Source organism: Pteronotus mesoamericanus, unplaced genomic scaffold (assembly GCF_021234165.1).
Source record: "Pteronotus mesoamericanus isolate MK-2021 breed Mesoamerican mustached bat unplaced genomic scaffold, CSHL_Meso_final scaffold_85, whole genome shotgun sequence".
Lineage (NCBI taxonomy): Eukaryota > Metazoa > Chordata > Mammalia > Chiroptera > Mormoopidae > Pteronotus > Pteronotus mesoamericanus.
The window spans coordinates 75,892,561-75,909,230 of NW_026555329.1; the positions used below are offsets into that span (position 1 = coordinate 75,892,561).

The following is a 16,670-nucleotide window of genomic DNA, read 5'->3' on the forward strand; positions in this document are numbered from 1 at the left end:
TCACTTGGTGATGGACCCTAAACTACACCCTGGCTCCTGTTTCTAGCTTTTCTTCTATCGCAAGGAGTTTCACAGGAGAAAGAATGTCCTAGGAAAGTTGGCAAAAGAAAAAAAAAATGAGATGCCAGATAGTTTGCCCTTGGCCAGAAATGATTTATGGACCTGAAGAAGAGAACAGCAAAGCACTTCCCCATCATCCTTTATATTTGTCATGAGAATTACTCCCCGCCGCCCCGTCCTCCTACCCTTGGCCCCCTTCCCCTTCCTCTCACCACCTAGCCCCACCAGGTAGGCCAGCGGGTGCTCCTCAGTCCACGCAGAAGCCCAGCCGCTCCCCATAAACCCAGGCTGCTGGTGGGGCTGACACCAGACTGGGAAGTGGGAGAAATACCAGAAGCCTAGGCGCCCCCACCCATATTCCCGATAGCGCCCCCCCACCGAGTGGGCGAGAGATCAGGTGGGGTCCAGGGGTGGCACTGAAGTGTGATGAGCAGCCCCTGGTAGACAGGAAAGGCAGAGCTGGAGGGGAAAACGGAACATGGGACGGGTGGGGAGAGGTGGTCCAGCGGATGAGGACTGAACCTCGGTTAGATACGGAGCTGGAAAGCACCCAGCAGGGGAAGATGGCTCAGGGGCCTCGGTTACTCCCCCAGGTGAGTTACTGTCCAGTGTTTCCGGGCATTGGAATCACTGTCCAGCACGGAAGCCTCACCTTCCACTTACTGGAGAAGAAAGATGGGACATTTTCTTTCTTTTTCTTTCTTTTGAGAGACGGGACACTTAACTGGTGCAGGTTTACCACACTCTGGGAGCACACAGGTTTGAGAGCATGCTAAACAGTTTTCCTTCCTGGTCTGGGCTATATTTACAGAGGGACCAGTGGCTTGGGGCTGGAAGCCTCCTAGTGCCCAGGGAGGGGGCAGTGCTGCAGCCCAGCTGAGGGAACTCCCTGTGGGGCTGTCCCTCAGGTCGTCACCCCCAGCCCCCTCCCCCGCAGCGCGCTCACACCTGCTTCGACCCCAAGCAGATCAGATGTGGCAGTGTGGGGGGTCATGTGATGGAGAGATAGCTATAAATAGCTGGGGGTGGGCATGCTGCCCCAGACGCCTTGGGGACAGGCAAGAGGACAGGCCTAAGGAGCTGTACTGGGGGAAGCACGGGGCAAGAAGGCCAAGACCTGGCCGGGGGAGGGAGCATGGATCCATCAGGGTCCCAGCAGCGTGGGGGCGAACAAAGCTGGTGGGGCAGTGCCCCCCAGTACCAGTACGTGCCCTTCGAACACTGCACCAGCTACGGACTGCCCTCCGAGAACGGGGGCCTCCAGCACAGGCACCGGAGGGATGGCGGCCCCCATCCCAACACCCACCCCCGACAGGTAAAGTCCTACGGGGAGGGGCGGTGGGGTGGAGGAGCTGGTGGGGGGACTGATTAGGGGAAATAGGAATTGGGTGAAAAGAACTTGGAGCACTGTTATTTTTTTTTTTAACTTAAAAAAGAGAATGGCAATATGTTCAAAGTATGACGAGCGTTCAAAGGGCTGGGCCCAGCTTGGGATACACATGTCTGTCCTTCTATAACAACTTTGCCAGCAGATCCCCAAAATCCTATGGGGACGGCAGAGCCACACATGCACCAGGAGCTCATGCTTATTACATAAGCTACACGAGTGGTTGGCCGAGGAGCCCATGGCTCTGCACGTGCAAGCTCCCGCACACCCTCGCCCACAGGCAGGGCCCGCCACACGCGGCTGCGTTCTCGTTAACCAAACCCGCACGCAGCTCCCCTTTCAGACTGGACGCCTCCTCCTCTCCGCAGCCGGGCTTGGCAGCGGCGGTTGGCCCTGAACCAGCCAGCACAGATTTGACTCCTTCAGTGTTCTCTGGGCTTGGTATGGAGCCTTGGTATGGACCCTGGGACCCAAAGGAGTGAGGCAGCTTGTGGAAGGGTGTGCACTGAGTGCCGCTGCTAGGTAGTGTCTTTTCACTGTGTCCCAGGTGGGGCATGGACGGAAACACTACCTCCCTGGATCACTAACCTCATTCCAGGACATGAAACTGCCATGAACAGAGCAATTAGTGCATGCCTGTCCACTTCTCGGGCTTCAGCTCTGCTGTGTGTATTGTGAAATCAGATCTCTCCTACCCGGGCTCTCCCAGAACCTGCGACAAGGCCTGGCCTGACCCTGGCCCCAGGGGAGGGAGTTGGCGCAGTGCGGGTGGGGCCGGCTAAAGGCAGGTACGGCCCTGGCTCCCTCTGCCCCCAGCACGCCTGCTGCACCCGGGGATGGGAGCGGACGGCTGCTTGATCTGCGGGGCGCGCCTCCTCCCTGTTCACATTTGGGGGGGTATCTAATGACCCTGCTTGGGAAGAAGTGGATGGACCTGCCTTCTCAGGACTGGTCCCTGTTTGTGCACGCGCGCCCAGCGGGTGAGGGGCAAGCTCGGCTGAGCTTCCGAGGGCCCTTCAGCAAGGCCATGTACACTGGGGGGCGCCACCAAGAGTCTCCACGTCAGCAGTCCTAGGAGGGGACATTAGAGAGACAGGCTGAGACAGAGTAAACAGAGAGATAAAGAAAACTCATGGACACAGAGGCACAGCCTTCTAGCTCTACTTCAGTGTGGAGATTGGCCTCCTTGACGCAGGCTGCCAAGCACCAAGCTCAGTACAGATAGAAAGAGGGCAAGGGCGGGCAGACGGGGGCACAGAGAGGGGAGGGGGCAGTGGACGGAGAGGGGGCCGAGGGGGCACCGAGGGCCGTGGAGAGATCTTCCGTGAGGCCCTCAACACCCAGGTTTGGAAAAAGCTGTTCTTCTCTGTGAGTCTGCGTGTTTCCCTCTATCCCTTTTGACTCTCCCACATAACAGACATTTCCCATTCTCCTTCTGTCCAGATTTATGGCCATCGCAAGGAACAGTTGCCAGACAAGGAGCAGGACACGGGGACACCCAAGCAGATGGGCTCCAGGGCTACCGTGGACAGCGCAGAGGAGGACCACTACTCTAAGTGCCAAGGTGACGGGACCGAGCAGGACAGGAACGTGCAACAAAAGGAGGGACAGGGCTTTGGAGAGTAAATGGGAGGCCCCGTTGCATGGGTCCCACCCTGCCCTCCGGACGGGTGCCACAAAGCCCTCCTCCCAGGATTAAGGAGAGGCGTCTTTCCTGTTCCTTCTCCTATTGCCTTGTTCCCCACCTTCCCTCCCACCCAGCCCCAAGAAATGAGCTTTGGAAAAGTAGTCAAGGATCCAGTAGGGAACTGGCCTTCAGTGCCTTTGGAAGGGGCAGCACCTGGCAGAGAAGGGAAGAGAAACTCGGTGACTGAGACACGCAGACAAGACCCTACGTGACTGAGTCACAGAGACGAGACCTCCCCTCCAGTCCTCCATCATACACCTGAGTAGTGACTGCTTCCCCTCTTCTTCACCCCTTTCTCTTCCTAGACTGTATGTGCCGCCTGGGTCACGTGGTGAGAAGGAAATTGGGGGAAGATTGGATCTTTCTGGTGCTTCTGGGACTGCTTATGGCTCTGGTTAGCTGGAGCATGGATTATGTTAGTGCCAAAACCCTTCAGGGTAGGTTTCACCTGGCCCTGTCCCCTCGGCCTCTCCCTACACGGTGACTGTGTCTGGAGTTTCTGCTCAGGACAAGCTGGGAGTGTTCTGGGAGGGGGACATTGCACAGAGCTGATCAGGCCCAGAACAAGACCAGATTGGACCAGACTTAGATCCAATCCTCCTGCCCCTGCCACCCGCCACCAGCCAAGCTGTGGATGCCCCTCTATTACTCACCCCAGCTTTCTCAGGACTTGCCCGGTTTGGGCACCGAACATCCTGGGACCCAGTAGCGCCTCAGCTCTGCGCACACCAGGGTGGATGGTCACCTCTGTGGCCTCTAACATCGCAGCCGTGGCCCCAGCTCAACTGTGGTGGGCATCAGGGATTCCACCTCCTACGAATGGCGGGAACCGGAAGGGGGTAGAGCACCTCCAGGCACGCGGGTGTCCCACGCACAGGTTCCATGGGAATAGGAAACCATCTCGCAAGATTCAATGGACTAGGCCTGGCGAGAGCGAGCTCCTGTGCGGTGGGGTGGGGGGGCCGCGGGGTGGGGTAAGGGGCAGAGGAGGGTGGAGGGGGGACACGGCGACCTCACATCCACGCTGCCCTGAGCCCGGGCCCATGTCTCTGCAGCCTACAAGTGGACCTACTACCAGATGCAGCCTAGCCTGCCGCTGCAGTACCTGGTCTGGGTCACCTTTCCACTTATTCTCATCCTCTTCAGCGCCCTCTTTTGCCACCTCATCTCTCCCCAGGCTGTTGGTGAGAACTTCCCCAGGGAGCCTCCCAGGTCATGTCGTCAGCATAATCTCCCTGTCCTGTGGACCCTCCCCGCCACTTCCTCCCCCACCCGGCCCTACCCACAGCCCTTGCCTGCTTTGTCACTGTCCTTCCCCACCACAGCCCCCTCCCTGCCCCCCATCCCCATGTCCACTGTCTGGGTGGTCATCTCCCCTTTAACCTCCAGCCTGAACCTGCGCACAATCATTTTGCAACCCTGTTAGGCTCTGGGATCCCCGAAATGAAGACAATCCTTCGCGGGGTTATCCTGAAGGAGTATCTCACCATCAAGGCCTTTGTGGCCAAGGTTGTGGCGCTGACTGCGGGGCTGGGCAGTGGCATTCCTGTGGGGAAGGAGGTAGGTGGTGGTCCCTGAGGTGTGAGCTGGGCACAGGGTGGCTCCGGCAGCAGGCGTGACACGGGCACAGCGACCAGAGCCAGGGCCAAGGGACATCAGGGAGGGGGAGTTCCTGGGAGGGTCCTGGTCCTGGGGCAGGACAGCTGAACCGGCAGAGCTGGGAGGGCCTGAGAGCAGCCCCTTCCCCACCTCAGTCCCCACCCCCACCCACCTGGGCACCGTTGGCATTTTGAGCTGGATAATATTGGTTCAGGGGCGCAGCCCTGTGCACGGGATGATGTTTGGCAGCATCCCTGGCTTCTGCCTCCTCGATGCCAGTAGCAGGCCCCAGGGGTGGGAGTGGGGGGAACTTCCCCAGTTAAAGAGCACAGCCTTAGAGACACTCCGGACGATGCCCTTGTTTTAACAGGCAACAGCGGGGACCCAGCGGGAGGCTGTGCTTCCTTCAAGCCCGTGCTCATGCGCATTCTTGTCCCGGGACAGGTCGATAACCTGCACAGCAGCCAGGGCCATCTTTTCAGAGTGGAATCAGCAATGTCTGACCTCTGCCCAAAACTTCCCTCATGGCTTTCCATTCTTAAAATAGGATCCAGAGTTCCCGCTGGGGCCTCTCAGGCCTGTGGGGACCTGGCTCCTCTCTGTTCCCCCTCTGGCCTCCCAGCCTGCTGCTCACTCACTATTTGGGGGCGACAAGGCCTTCTTCCTGTCCCTCTGCCATGCCCGCATGTCCTGTTCTCGGGGCGCCTGCACTTGCTGTGCGTCGCCCCGGCACACACTTCCTCCTGACTCCCACCGGCGCTAGCACTCCTTTCCATACACGACTCATCTGTGACCTTCCCTGAGCACCTTCGCTAAGCACATCCCCCATCCCACCTCATCTGTCCCGTCTGGCTCTGTCCCTTTGACCTCCCTCAATCTCTTCCCAGCCCTTGGAATTTTCCAAAGTGATAAAATGCCTGTGTATCACCCCTCCCCCGCTCCCCGCCCCCGTCCTTCTCTCTGGGATGAAGTTCCATGAGGGCAGAACGTCTGTGGTACTCAGTTCTGAGTTTCCAGCACCTAGTACAGCGCCTGGAACAATAAGTGTCAGCCCAGCAAATGCCGCCGGAAAGCCCCCCTCGCCCCCCCCCCCCCCCCCCGCTCCTGACCCCGCCCCTCCGTCTCTCCCCCAGGGCCCCTTTGTCCACATCGCCAGCATCTGTGCTGCTGTCCTCAGCAAGTTTATGTCTGTGCTCTCCGGGGTCTATGAGGTAAGGCGGAGACAGTAAAATGAGGCGGGGCTGCGTGTCCGGGGCGTCGGGAGGGCTGCCTCTGCTCCAGGCTGGCCGTGAGGTGACGCTGCGGCGGAGCATGGCGCTAGTCCGCGCTCCTCTGTTCTCCACGTCCCCACCGCCTCTCCTCGCCACCTGGTGCCTCTGTCTAGCCTCTGTCTGTCCAGTAATGCCCCGTCCTTCTTGCTCTGCACCCCTGCATTGGAGCCCGCACACGCCCGCTCCTCTGCTAACCGGCCAGTCCACACCCCTCCCTCCATGTCAGTTCCCTTCCACGGTTCCCTCCTGTGCTGCCCCTGTCCCTGTGTCCTCCCAGTTCCTCACCCCGTCTCTCTCACGCCTGCCCCTTGACCCCAGCCCCCTGCCCTCCTCGTCCCGCGCGCTTCTCTGTTGCAGACCGTGGCTGGGCAGCTTGACCTCCTGGTGTCGGCCTGCGCAGTGGGCGTGCGATGCCGCTTTGCAGCCGCTGTCTTCGGAGGCAAGTCCTACTTCCTCCCACCCCTGTTTCCTGAGCATGACTTGGAAGGGGGGTCTGGGTGGCTGCCACAGCTTTGGGGGAGAAGGGGTTGCTGGCTGAAGGGACGGGTAGGTGGGCCTTCAGCCCCTGGGCTCCAGGCACCCGTGCTTTTCTACCAAGGGCCATCTGTTCTCTGGAGGCTGGTGGCTCTCTCATGCAGGCTTTATTGATAGTGCTGTTTGTCTGAGGTCCTTTCCTGGCTCTTTTCCTATTGACACCCCTCTCCCTGATTGTCCCCACCTCCAGCCTCACTCTAGTGATCATGTATTGGCTTACCTGCCCGCCATTTATTTACCTAACTTTTATTTCATTTTCTGTGTTTGGCCCTGCTCTACTATGTCACTTCCTGCGTTGGCCTGGGAATTGCAGGGGGCAGTGGGACCACTGTGATTCCCTGTGACTTAAGCCTCTCCTTCTGCCTCATTCCCTACCCTGGTTTGTTCTCCCTTCCTCTCTCTGCCCCTCTTCCTCCCTGCTCCCTTCTCTCTCCGTCTGTCTCTCCCCTAGTAGCAGCCATACTATTACACTGATATGCTGACGGTGGGCTGTGCTGTGGGAGTCGGCTGTTGCTTTGGCACCCCCCTTGGAGGCAAGTGATTTACCCCTCCTACTCCAGTCCGCATGCCTGACTTGCTCCCCAAACAGTTGTCAGCATCCCCACGTGCGAGTATTAGCCGTTGAAACAACGGTATAGCGAGAAGAACTGTCAGTGAGCGTTTATTATGTGCAGGCAACGTTCAGAGCGCTCTACACGTATTCCTGCCAAAAGCTGCGTGAGGCTGAGATTAGAGAAAAGAGAGGAGAGAACAGTATTTTCCCCATCCTGGGTGACTGCCAAATAGTCGTGGTCAGAGAAAGCAGTGCTATGTGTTTATTTACTCATCATTTTCTGTTGTAATCAGACTAGCAGAGCAGAGGTTATGTTGACCAGTCACTGGATTTGTTGGTGACAGAAGGACACCAAGTTGACAAATAGAGAAACAGAATTTCAGGAAAAGCGTATGTTTCTTAAAGGCACCAGTTGTTACAGGTATCTTTCCAATTATGAGAGTGTGATCAGTCCTTTCACAGAGGAGCCTTCCGGTAGCTAAGACGGCTTGGCCCAGGAATGGTATATGGAGAAGCACTCAGAGTCCATGACAAAGTACCGCATGCGCTCGTCCTGACGCTGAGCCAGTGTGCGCTGCGTAGGAGGTGAGGTCAGCTGACACCTCAGCGGGCACCCTGCTGGTCCGTCTGTTGTCAGCTCTTGTCATTAGAATCATTAGTCCCCATTGAGGAAGGGTAGTATGTAGGAATTTCTGCAAACGTTAAATTTCACACTGAATGTTTATGCCTATTTTCACCTTCATTTACTCTTTCATCTTACAAATCCAGAATATCTAAAGGACATTGTTAGACAGGTAAAAAAAATTTTGTTTTCATTTTTGTTTTTAATTAGGTTCTTTAAAAGTGAAGAGAATCTGAATTTTCTGCCTAAGATTGGAATTTCTGGGATGAATGTAGAAGGTTTTTCTTGGTCCTGCATATGTAGAGTATTGGAAAGACCACAGGAAAACTACAGATAAAACATGGCTCTAAAGCCCACAAAAACAAACAAACAAAATATAGCTCTTAACACAAGAAAATGTTAAGCATTGGAAAGTTAAGATGCCATTTCCAGAATGTTTGTAGTAAGTGGCAAATATTAAATGGACTTGCAAATAACATTACTTGACTAGTTTCATTTTATGAACATGGTTTACAAAAGAAAAAACCAGTGTTAAGATAATTTATTCGCTATCTAGTCAACTCTTAATTCCTTACATGGTTGAAAAAAATAGACTTCAACATTCTACCAAAACGACAGCCATCTTTGTGCATCCCATACTGCCGTGTGCCTTGTGCTGCGCCCTGGCCACTGTGCTGGAGGGATCCTGTGCTCTCTGAAGCTCGCCTTGCAAAGCTAGACAGGCAGGCAAGCAAGCAGCCCGGCACTCACAGGAGGGTCTCCATGGCAGCTGAGGCAGGTGTGGAGGGAGCTTTCTGCTAAGCTGCCTGGGTCAGGGGTGAGGGCTTGGCTGTGGAGCTTTACAAAAGATAGTGTTGACTCTGGCTGGCTAGCTTGGTTGGTTAGAGCGTTGCCCCCATATGCCAAGGTTGCAGGTTTGATCCCCAGTCAAGGCACATGCATAAATAGATGGAACAACAAAGGCAAGGTTTCTCTCTCTCTCTCTCCTCCTTTCCCTCCCTCTTCCCACCCAAATCAATCAACAAAAAATGTTTAGAAGAGATAGTGTTTGATCTGACACTTAAGGAAGAGAGTGAAGGTGGGGTATTCTGGACAGAAGAGACAGCATTGCAAGGGCAAGATTTTGGGGGCTATCCCTGGCCAGATGGCTCAGTTGGCTGGTTTATCATCCTGTGCCCCAAAAGGTTGTGGGGTGGATTCCAGTCAGGGCACATACATACCTAGGTTGTGGGTCAATCCCTAGTCAGGGAGCATATGGGAGGCAACTAACTGATCAATGTTTCTCTCTCACATCGATGTTTCTCTCCCTCATCAATTACAAAAACATATCCTCAGATGAGGATTAAAAAAAAAAAAAAAGACCCAGGGGCTATAATTATAGTCAGCGAGTATTACTAAAAGATGCAGGAGGAGGAATAACAGGAAATGAGTCTAGACAGGTAAATGGGGCGAGCTCATGAAAGTCCTTGTAGACTCGCACAAGAAAGTAGATTTTATTTATTCTCCCGGCCAGATGCCCAAATGTGCTTTTAAATTTACTTTTCTCTTTTAACTTATTATTTTTGTATTACAGTTGAAGTTCGATATTATATTCATTTCAGGTCACAGCATAGTGGTTAGACATTTATATAACTTACGAAGTGATTCCCCTCCCCCTAAGTCTAGCACCCACCTGACACCATCCGTAGTTATTACAATATTTTTAACTATATTCCCTATGCTGTAATTTACATTCCCATGACTGTTCTGTAACTGCCAATTTGTACCTCTTAACCCCTCCCCCTTTTCCACCCAGTCCCCTAATGCCGACTCCTTCCAGGCGACCCCAGAGAATCCCTTTTGCAAGGGCCTTCTCAAGAGACTCATAGCATCTCTTGGACTTGACTTTGGGAAATGCCGTCAGAGTGCAGGGGAGCCATGGAGAATTTTGAACAAAGAAGTGACTTGGCCAGCTTTGCATGGTGATCCAATCCCTTTGACATGTGTGTGCAGGATAGAACTGGCCTGTGGATTAACAGGTTTAGTCCAAGATTAACAAGAAGACTACTCTCATTGTCATGATGCTAGATGATGAGAGGCTGGACTGGGCAGAGGCAGGAGAGACAGAGAAGAGGATGACATATTTGTAAAGTAAAGTAAGAAATAAATTTAAAAAAGTAAAGTTGATACGACCCAGTGATGGTCAATGTGAGGATGTGAAGGGGAAGAGAGAAGGAGGAACCTCAGCGGACTCTTAAGCTTATAATAAGGAAACTTGGGTGGCCAGTGGTAGCAACCAAGACAGGGAATCTAGGAAGTAAAACAGGTCTGGGGAGGTGATAATTTTCACTTTGCATGCGCGGAATTTGAAGTTGCTGTGGCATATCCAAGTGATATCAAATAGGCAGCTGGGTTGGTAAGCCTGAAGTTCAGGAACTAGGCTGAAAACATAGCTTTGTTAAACAGTAGCCTGTAGGTGCTAGTTGAATCAATGGGCATACATGAACTTGAGAGAAAGACCGTACCTGTGAGTAGCAAGAAGAGGAAGAACAAGGCCCTGGGTTGGGCAGAGGCAAAGGAGGCAGAGGAGAGGCAAGAAGAACCTCCGGGGCCGGAGGAGAGAGCGATGCCGCAGGACTGAAGGCACCAGAGCATCTTCCTGAGGCTGCTTGTGTTTTGCTGCCGTGTTTCCTCAGTAGCACAGTTTCTGTTTGGCTCCGGCTAATATTAAAATCAGTTCTCATTCCTGAGTGTACAGTGACACACTGTTAGGGAACGTGTCCCACAACCACATCGTGGCAGCCTAGGATTTCAAACAGCAGTTGTAAAACGTTCGGCCATTGGATAGTTTCTACCCAGACAAATCAAAGCCGATTTTGGTTCTGTTCCTGGTAAAGGACAGAGACTCCGTCCCCCTGATTCTCTACCATGTCGATCCTCCTTTGAGGCCAAGAAGGCAGCTGCCTTACCTGCTGTGCTAGGAGGAGCAGGGGCAGAAGGGTGGCTGGCAAAGCCGTCTGCCCCAGATTCCCCAATCCCTCGCTCAGTTTTCTGAAATTCCACCCATCCTATCCTCTTCTCTTCTCTTTCTTCCTTCCTTCTCTCCTCCCCTCCCCTCCTTTCCCCGCTCCTCTCCTCTCCCTCTCTGTCCATCCATAGAACAGGCATTGAGCCCTGATTGAGTACCAGGCACTGTATTAAGTGTTGGGGTCCAAGGCCCTGTCAGTCCTAGGGGAAACTCAGCTGTAAGCTAGTAACTCCATCTGAACCTGCTAAGTGCTCTGATAGTTCAAAACTCCCAGAGAACGAGGTGAGGGAGGGGCTCTTTCTACCTAAGGATAGGGATCGGGGATGGCTTCCTGGAGAAGGCGACATTTGAGCTGAACTCTAGGAGTCCTCTGCCAAAATGCTATGGCCACTTCATGAGGGAGTGGCCATCAGGCCACCTTCCTCTTGGCACATGTGACTTACTCTAACTATTCGCTGTCACCTGTGGAAGAGAGGGGCAGGGGGCCTGAGGGATTCAAGAGATGGGGCTTTGAATGTGGAACAGGCAGAAGAAGGTGGTTAGGATGCGAGATCCCACCAGAGGAGGGAAGCAGATCGGGGAGTGGGGTTATAGAACAGCAACCGGTCACCATGGGGAGCAAGGAGCAGACCAGCCTTACATAGTTCATGATCTTTCTTGCGACCAGGCCTCCTCCACATTCACCTAATTATGGGCTGTATTTCCTTGGTTTCCCTTCCTTGTTTCTGGTCAAGATGAGGCTTAGCTAGATTTTAGATGATTTTTTCATTGAATTTTATTTTGCATCTACTATGTTTGAAGATGATTTTCTTCTCACCCCCTGAATCTTGCTTTCTATGCCTTGTTAAGAGTTCCTAACTTTGTCCCTCTAAGCCCTTGCTGTTTTCCTATATGTCCGCCTCCTAATTTTCTGTTCTAGCATCTACTCTCAGAAACAGTACTACTTAGGACTATTAATTAGCTTTCCTTCTGCCTCACCCGCCCTTTGTAAGCACAATTATTTTTTACTTCCTCTGGCCTCTTCATTTTTTCCCCTCGTTTTTGTCCTTTTAAATCAAGTTATTAATTTTTTTTTTTTTTTAATGTGGATGAACCCTCTACTTTCTTTCCTGGGAATATCAAGTTCTGTCAGCTCTTGGGAAGACCTTTCCTGTTCATTCTTCTTATTTCTCCCTTACAAAGTTGCCCCGGGTACATGGGGCATGGGAGGAGGGAGGAAGGATCGGCGGGTTGTTAAGGAGAGTCGCTGTCCTCTTGAGCCCAGCTCGGCAACTCCGGCGAGCAGCTGCTCGGGATGATTTCTCTCTCATAGCTTTTCTGCCGAATAGTGTCAGTGGCCCTTAAATCCCTGTGGATATCTGACGTTGTGGATCTCACCCAACCCTACTTTCTAAGGGATGGAGGGAGCATGACCACCTGGTCCTCACATTTTGTGGGCTGAGGGCCGCCCGTTTCCCATCCTCTCTGTACCTTGTTGAACCACATCCCTGGCCTGCAAAATGCTGCCACTGTGATTAGATATATGGGTTTCACGGCATGGCCTTGAAGAGGTCCCCGGCACCGGGGTGCGGAGAGAGCCTTTCCCGTTTGTCCACACCTGACCCCACATTTATGCCCCTGCAGGAGTGCTGTTCAGCATCGAGGTCACCTCTACCTACTTTGCTGTGCACAACTACTGGCGAGGGTTCTTTGCAGCCACGTTCAGTGCCTTTGTTTTCCGTGTGCTGGCCGTGTGGAACAAGGATGCTGGTAACAGGGGGCCTGGGGTGGAGGCGCATGAACAGGGAGGCACGTGATGGGGAATGGAGGGAAGCTCTGTGGGGCAGCGCAGGAAAGGACCGCATGGCCTTATTTGGGAAGTGGACCAAGGATACAGGACAAGGAGATAGGCCATGGAGCGGGAGAGTACTGGTTGTGCATAGAAAGAAGAAATTAAATAGCAGAGGAGACACTGGGCTTGCAAGAAGAAAGGAGTGGATCCTTAAAGCTGATCACCATTGGTTCCCTCTCTGTGGGTTTCTGTGACGCCCTCGTCCTGATCCTTGGCCTTCCCTTCTGGTAGTCACCATCACCGCTCTCTTCAGAACCAATTTCCGGATGGATTTCCCCTTTGACCTGAAGGAGCTCCCAGCCTTTGCTATCATTGGGTCAGTGAGGTCACCTGCCCTGGGCGTGGTGAGGGGGTGGGTGCGGCTGTGGGTGGAAGGGCCCCCGCTGGGAAGAAGGCGGGGCGCACAGGGATGAATGGTAAATGGTTGGGGGGAGGTGGGTGGTGGAAAGGGAAGGCAGATGCCTGGTGTTTGTCTCCCCCACGGCTAGGTCCGAGGGACGGGTTTCATTTCTGTGTCACTTACACCCCCAGGATTTGCTGTGGGTTCCTGGGAGCTGTCTTTGTGTATCTGCACCGTCAAGTCATGCTGGGTGTCCGAAAGCACAAGGCCCTCAGCCAGTTTCTTGCTAAGCAGTGAGTCACTGCCCTTCCTTAGCCCTCCCCACTTACTTTCTGGTTTCGCCACCACGAGTTCCTTTTTTTTTAAATCTTTGTGAAAGGCATTAAATGCTTGTCGGTGGCTTGTGACAAAATAGAAAAGCCCTGACACTATTCATAGGGAGTGAGTGGTGCGGCTTCTTCCCCTTTTAAATATAGCATTTTGGTGGAGAGAATACTCTGGGTTTAAAGAACCGAAACTATTGTGGACCACAGGCAACTTCAGCCTGCCAGCGCTCCGTGTGGTGTCTGTCTACCGTGCCTGGGTTAAACTCAGCGGATCCTTCATTGTGTTTCTCTCTTCCAGCCGCCTGCTCTATCCTGGAATCATCACCTTTGTCATCGCCTCGCTCACCTTTCCACCAGGAATGGGTCAATTCATGGCTGGAGAGGTCAGCTGCCAGGGAGCCTGAGGGTGGGGGCAGGTCACTGAGCACGTGACCCCGGGAACCAAGCCAGGACTGGGCCACGTGGAGAAGGGGAAACAGCACAGATGTTCCTCAGGTGTACTTTTGGCCAAGAATAGAATCTGTCCCTGAGAAAAGAGCAGAAGGGACCCCTGAAAAGTGAGACCGGGAATCAGTTCTCCAAAAGAGGAAGTACCGAGCATGCCTGGAGAACTATCCCCTTTTGCTTCCCCCTCTGGCAGTTGATGCCTCGTGAAGCCATCAGCACCCTGTTTGACAACAACACGTGGGTAAAACACATAGGAGACCCCGAAAGCCTGGGCCGGTCGGCTGTGTGGATCCACCCACAGGTCAACGTTGTTATCATCATTCTCCTCTTCTTTATCATGAAGGTACCTTTCCCTCCACTCCTGGTCCAGGGCTTCTGTTTGTTTTCAGCCTTGGATCCCAAGCTTTGCACAGGGTGAGAAAGGGTAAAACTCCACCTGGTGTTCGTCTAACCCAAAATTAAATAGCTTGGAAACCACGGCACAGGTTACTCACGTATGAAAATGAACCAATATTTAGGTTTATCGTCCCATTCACGTCACCTTAGTGATGGTGCCATAATTCTTATGACCTTTCCAAAGGTTCCACTTGCTAAATTATTAAGACATTGCAGCAGCCAAATAAACAAGGACAAGATGGAGTTCAGCAAAATAGATAACTTTGTAGAAACCTCAGATAAATTAACCACATTCCCCCACATATTAGATAATTAGGCACTCCATTCTCCATGTATCCATTTTTAGTGGATTTGCATATCCATTTCCCCCCAGACTAGTGGGTAATCTCGTTTCTAGAATTGCAAAAGAGATAAAATGCTTAAATCATTTTTATTAGCGACTATAGACAGTTTTTACTAATGTTATTAGTCTGTTAGCTAGTGAGAGCTCACTTTCTTCTTACTCCAGTTGGGAAAGAAAAGCTGATCCCTTTTTACATCGGCTCGTTTTCCTATCTGCCCATCAAGGATTGTTATTTAGAGACTTCTCAATTACTGCCTTATACAAAGATGTTTTTGTTTTCCACCCTCATTGTGACATCTATTACTATTGCTGATTGCATATTTTTCTTCCTGGATAAGTGCCTTATTACTTAATAGTACGTCTTGCCTGAATAATCTAACATTTCTCTCTGTATACTAGGGCTCTTATTCAAAAGTCTGTCCACTCTGAACTTTCATGTTTTGAATTCTTTGCTATTAACTTATTCATGATACCTTTTATGAATCTGTGTTTCCCCAGGATATGAGTCACTAAGTAATAGTTATATTGTAATAGCTGTAGTGAGTTCATTTAGTCATATAATCAATACATGTTATTATATACCTTTATGTGCCAAGTATATAATACTTGATTGATTGCTGACCTTTGGCAAATCTTGTTTTATAGTTGAAAAAAATGTTTTTGATTTCTTCCTTGGTTTGTTGCTGTTCATTTGATCTACTTGTCAATGATCTCATGCTTAGAGGTGCGGGGTGCTGGACACACCTGTTCCAACTCTGTAACTTACAGGATTTGCTGTGGGTCTCTGTGCTCTTTCCTATTTCACTCCAGGTAGACTAACTGGGTCTACCACTTTCACATTTTGCATATCTACCTTATTAGTTTTTTTGTTTTTGTTTCTTCCTTCAAAAGATTTGACATTTTTATCATAAAGCAGCTCTCAGTGTTTTATTAGGGATTATATTTAGGGGGGAGACTTTCATTATAGAGTTTATATTCTCTAATCTGTAAATCTCAACTTCCTGGAATTGTTGTTGAGTATACAGACCCACCTGCTGTAACCAAGAACAGGTTTTGGTGGCATCTCAGAATTTATTGCTCAAGGATAATAATTGTGTTTTTCTGGTATTCCTCTAGACTGAGCTGTACGGTAACTTTGGGGACATATATACTCCTAAAATGTCAAGCTTTTGAAAATTTTTGGAGAAACAAAATACTGTGTATTTTTCAACATTTCCCCCACACCTCACCTCACCTCCCAGGGTTTCTGAGTATGTATTTGGATACCACTTCATGGATTAAAGTTTATTCTGAGAAATATACTAGATTATAAAGAAAGACTCAACTGTATGTCATTATTATTAATTTATCACTGAATTATATCTTTGAAAATGTTTATATCATAAGTGTATCAGGAAGAGAAATTCACTCACTTCTTGGGCTATATTTCAAGCCCAACAGTTTGCATCAAGCCTATGATTTTTATAATATTTATAAACATAAAACCATTCAAGGCTCTTAAGTCCATGATATTTCTTAGTTATGACTGCATATTTCACTGTTCTCTGTATCATTGGACACATAAACATACCCTTATTACTTCCAGAGCACAGGCAAGCGGCCACGTAGCTAAATCAAAATGTAAAAGTGGCTAAAACTGTTTTTCCACAGTCTGATTTCAAACGTATGTGGTCTCTGGCAGTACCAGAGCAGGCGGGTGAGATTCTCAGTTCAGAACTTTTATTATGTTGACGAAGGGAACATCCGTCTTCCTCAATCTGAGAACATGGAAAGTGTCATTATGTTGTAAGCCAGGAGCTTTTACAATGAGTGTGGATATAATTACAACTCCTCGGTTTCCCTTTCAATAATTCTACCATGATTGCTGAGGATCCCGGAGCTCTCAGCGCGCCTGAGGCTCTGCGGGATTTGTCTTTGCCTGATCCCCACAGGGCTTCTTGTTGTGAAGGGTCTAAAAAAGGTGGAATCTGTGATCATGGCTCTCTAGTTTCCCAGTTCTCTGGAATTTAAAATCTTGGCAGTAATTGGTGTTCCACGGCACTTACATTGCTTCTGGACCTTTCCTTCCATGTGCTACGTGCTCCAGTTTTTGGCTCCTCTCACGTGTCACTCTTCATGCTATAGGAGTCGGTGCTCCAGCGTCCTCTGATCCTGACACTGTTCTTACACACATGTCGGAGGCTAATCTGAGGTTCATCCTCTGAAATCAGATCTACCTATTGTCTGTGTTACAGAAGCGTCCAGATTGACCTGAGCCTACAAATCCC

The 16,670-nt window shown here is 51.2% G+C and overlaps 1 protein-coding gene across 2 annotated transcripts in view; it reads left to right on the top strand.

Annotated features, from left to right (window-relative positions):
* The first annotated feature begins 1,107 nt into the window (after positions 1–1,107).
* The window catches only part of CLCN1 (chloride voltage-gated channel 1), a 29,449-nt gene continuing 13,886 nt past the window's right edge, over positions 1,108–16,670 (top strand). For both annotated transcript variants that reach the window (XM_054564287.1, XM_054564288.1), the window contains exons 1-12: positions 1,108–1,375; positions 2,891–3,011; positions 3,440–3,571; positions 4,190–4,318; positions 4,561–4,694; positions 5,867–5,944; positions 6,993–7,071; positions 12,344–12,469; positions 12,783–12,867; positions 13,083–13,184; positions 13,516–13,600; positions 13,858–14,007. In XM_054564287.1, the coding sequence (XP_054420262.1) occupies positions 1,196–1,375; positions 2,891–3,011; positions 3,440–3,571; positions 4,190–4,318; positions 4,561–4,694; positions 5,867–5,944; positions 6,993–7,071; positions 12,344–12,469; positions 12,783–12,867; positions 13,083–13,184; positions 13,516–13,600; positions 13,858–14,007 (1,401 nt within the window). In that variant the 5' untranslated portion in view covers positions 1,108–1,195. The remainder of the gene's footprint in view (positions 1,376–2,890; positions 3,012–3,439; positions 3,572–4,189; positions 4,319–4,560; positions 4,695–5,866; positions 5,945–6,992; positions 7,072–12,343; positions 12,470–12,782; positions 12,868–13,082; positions 13,185–13,515; positions 13,601–13,857; positions 14,008–16,670) is intronic.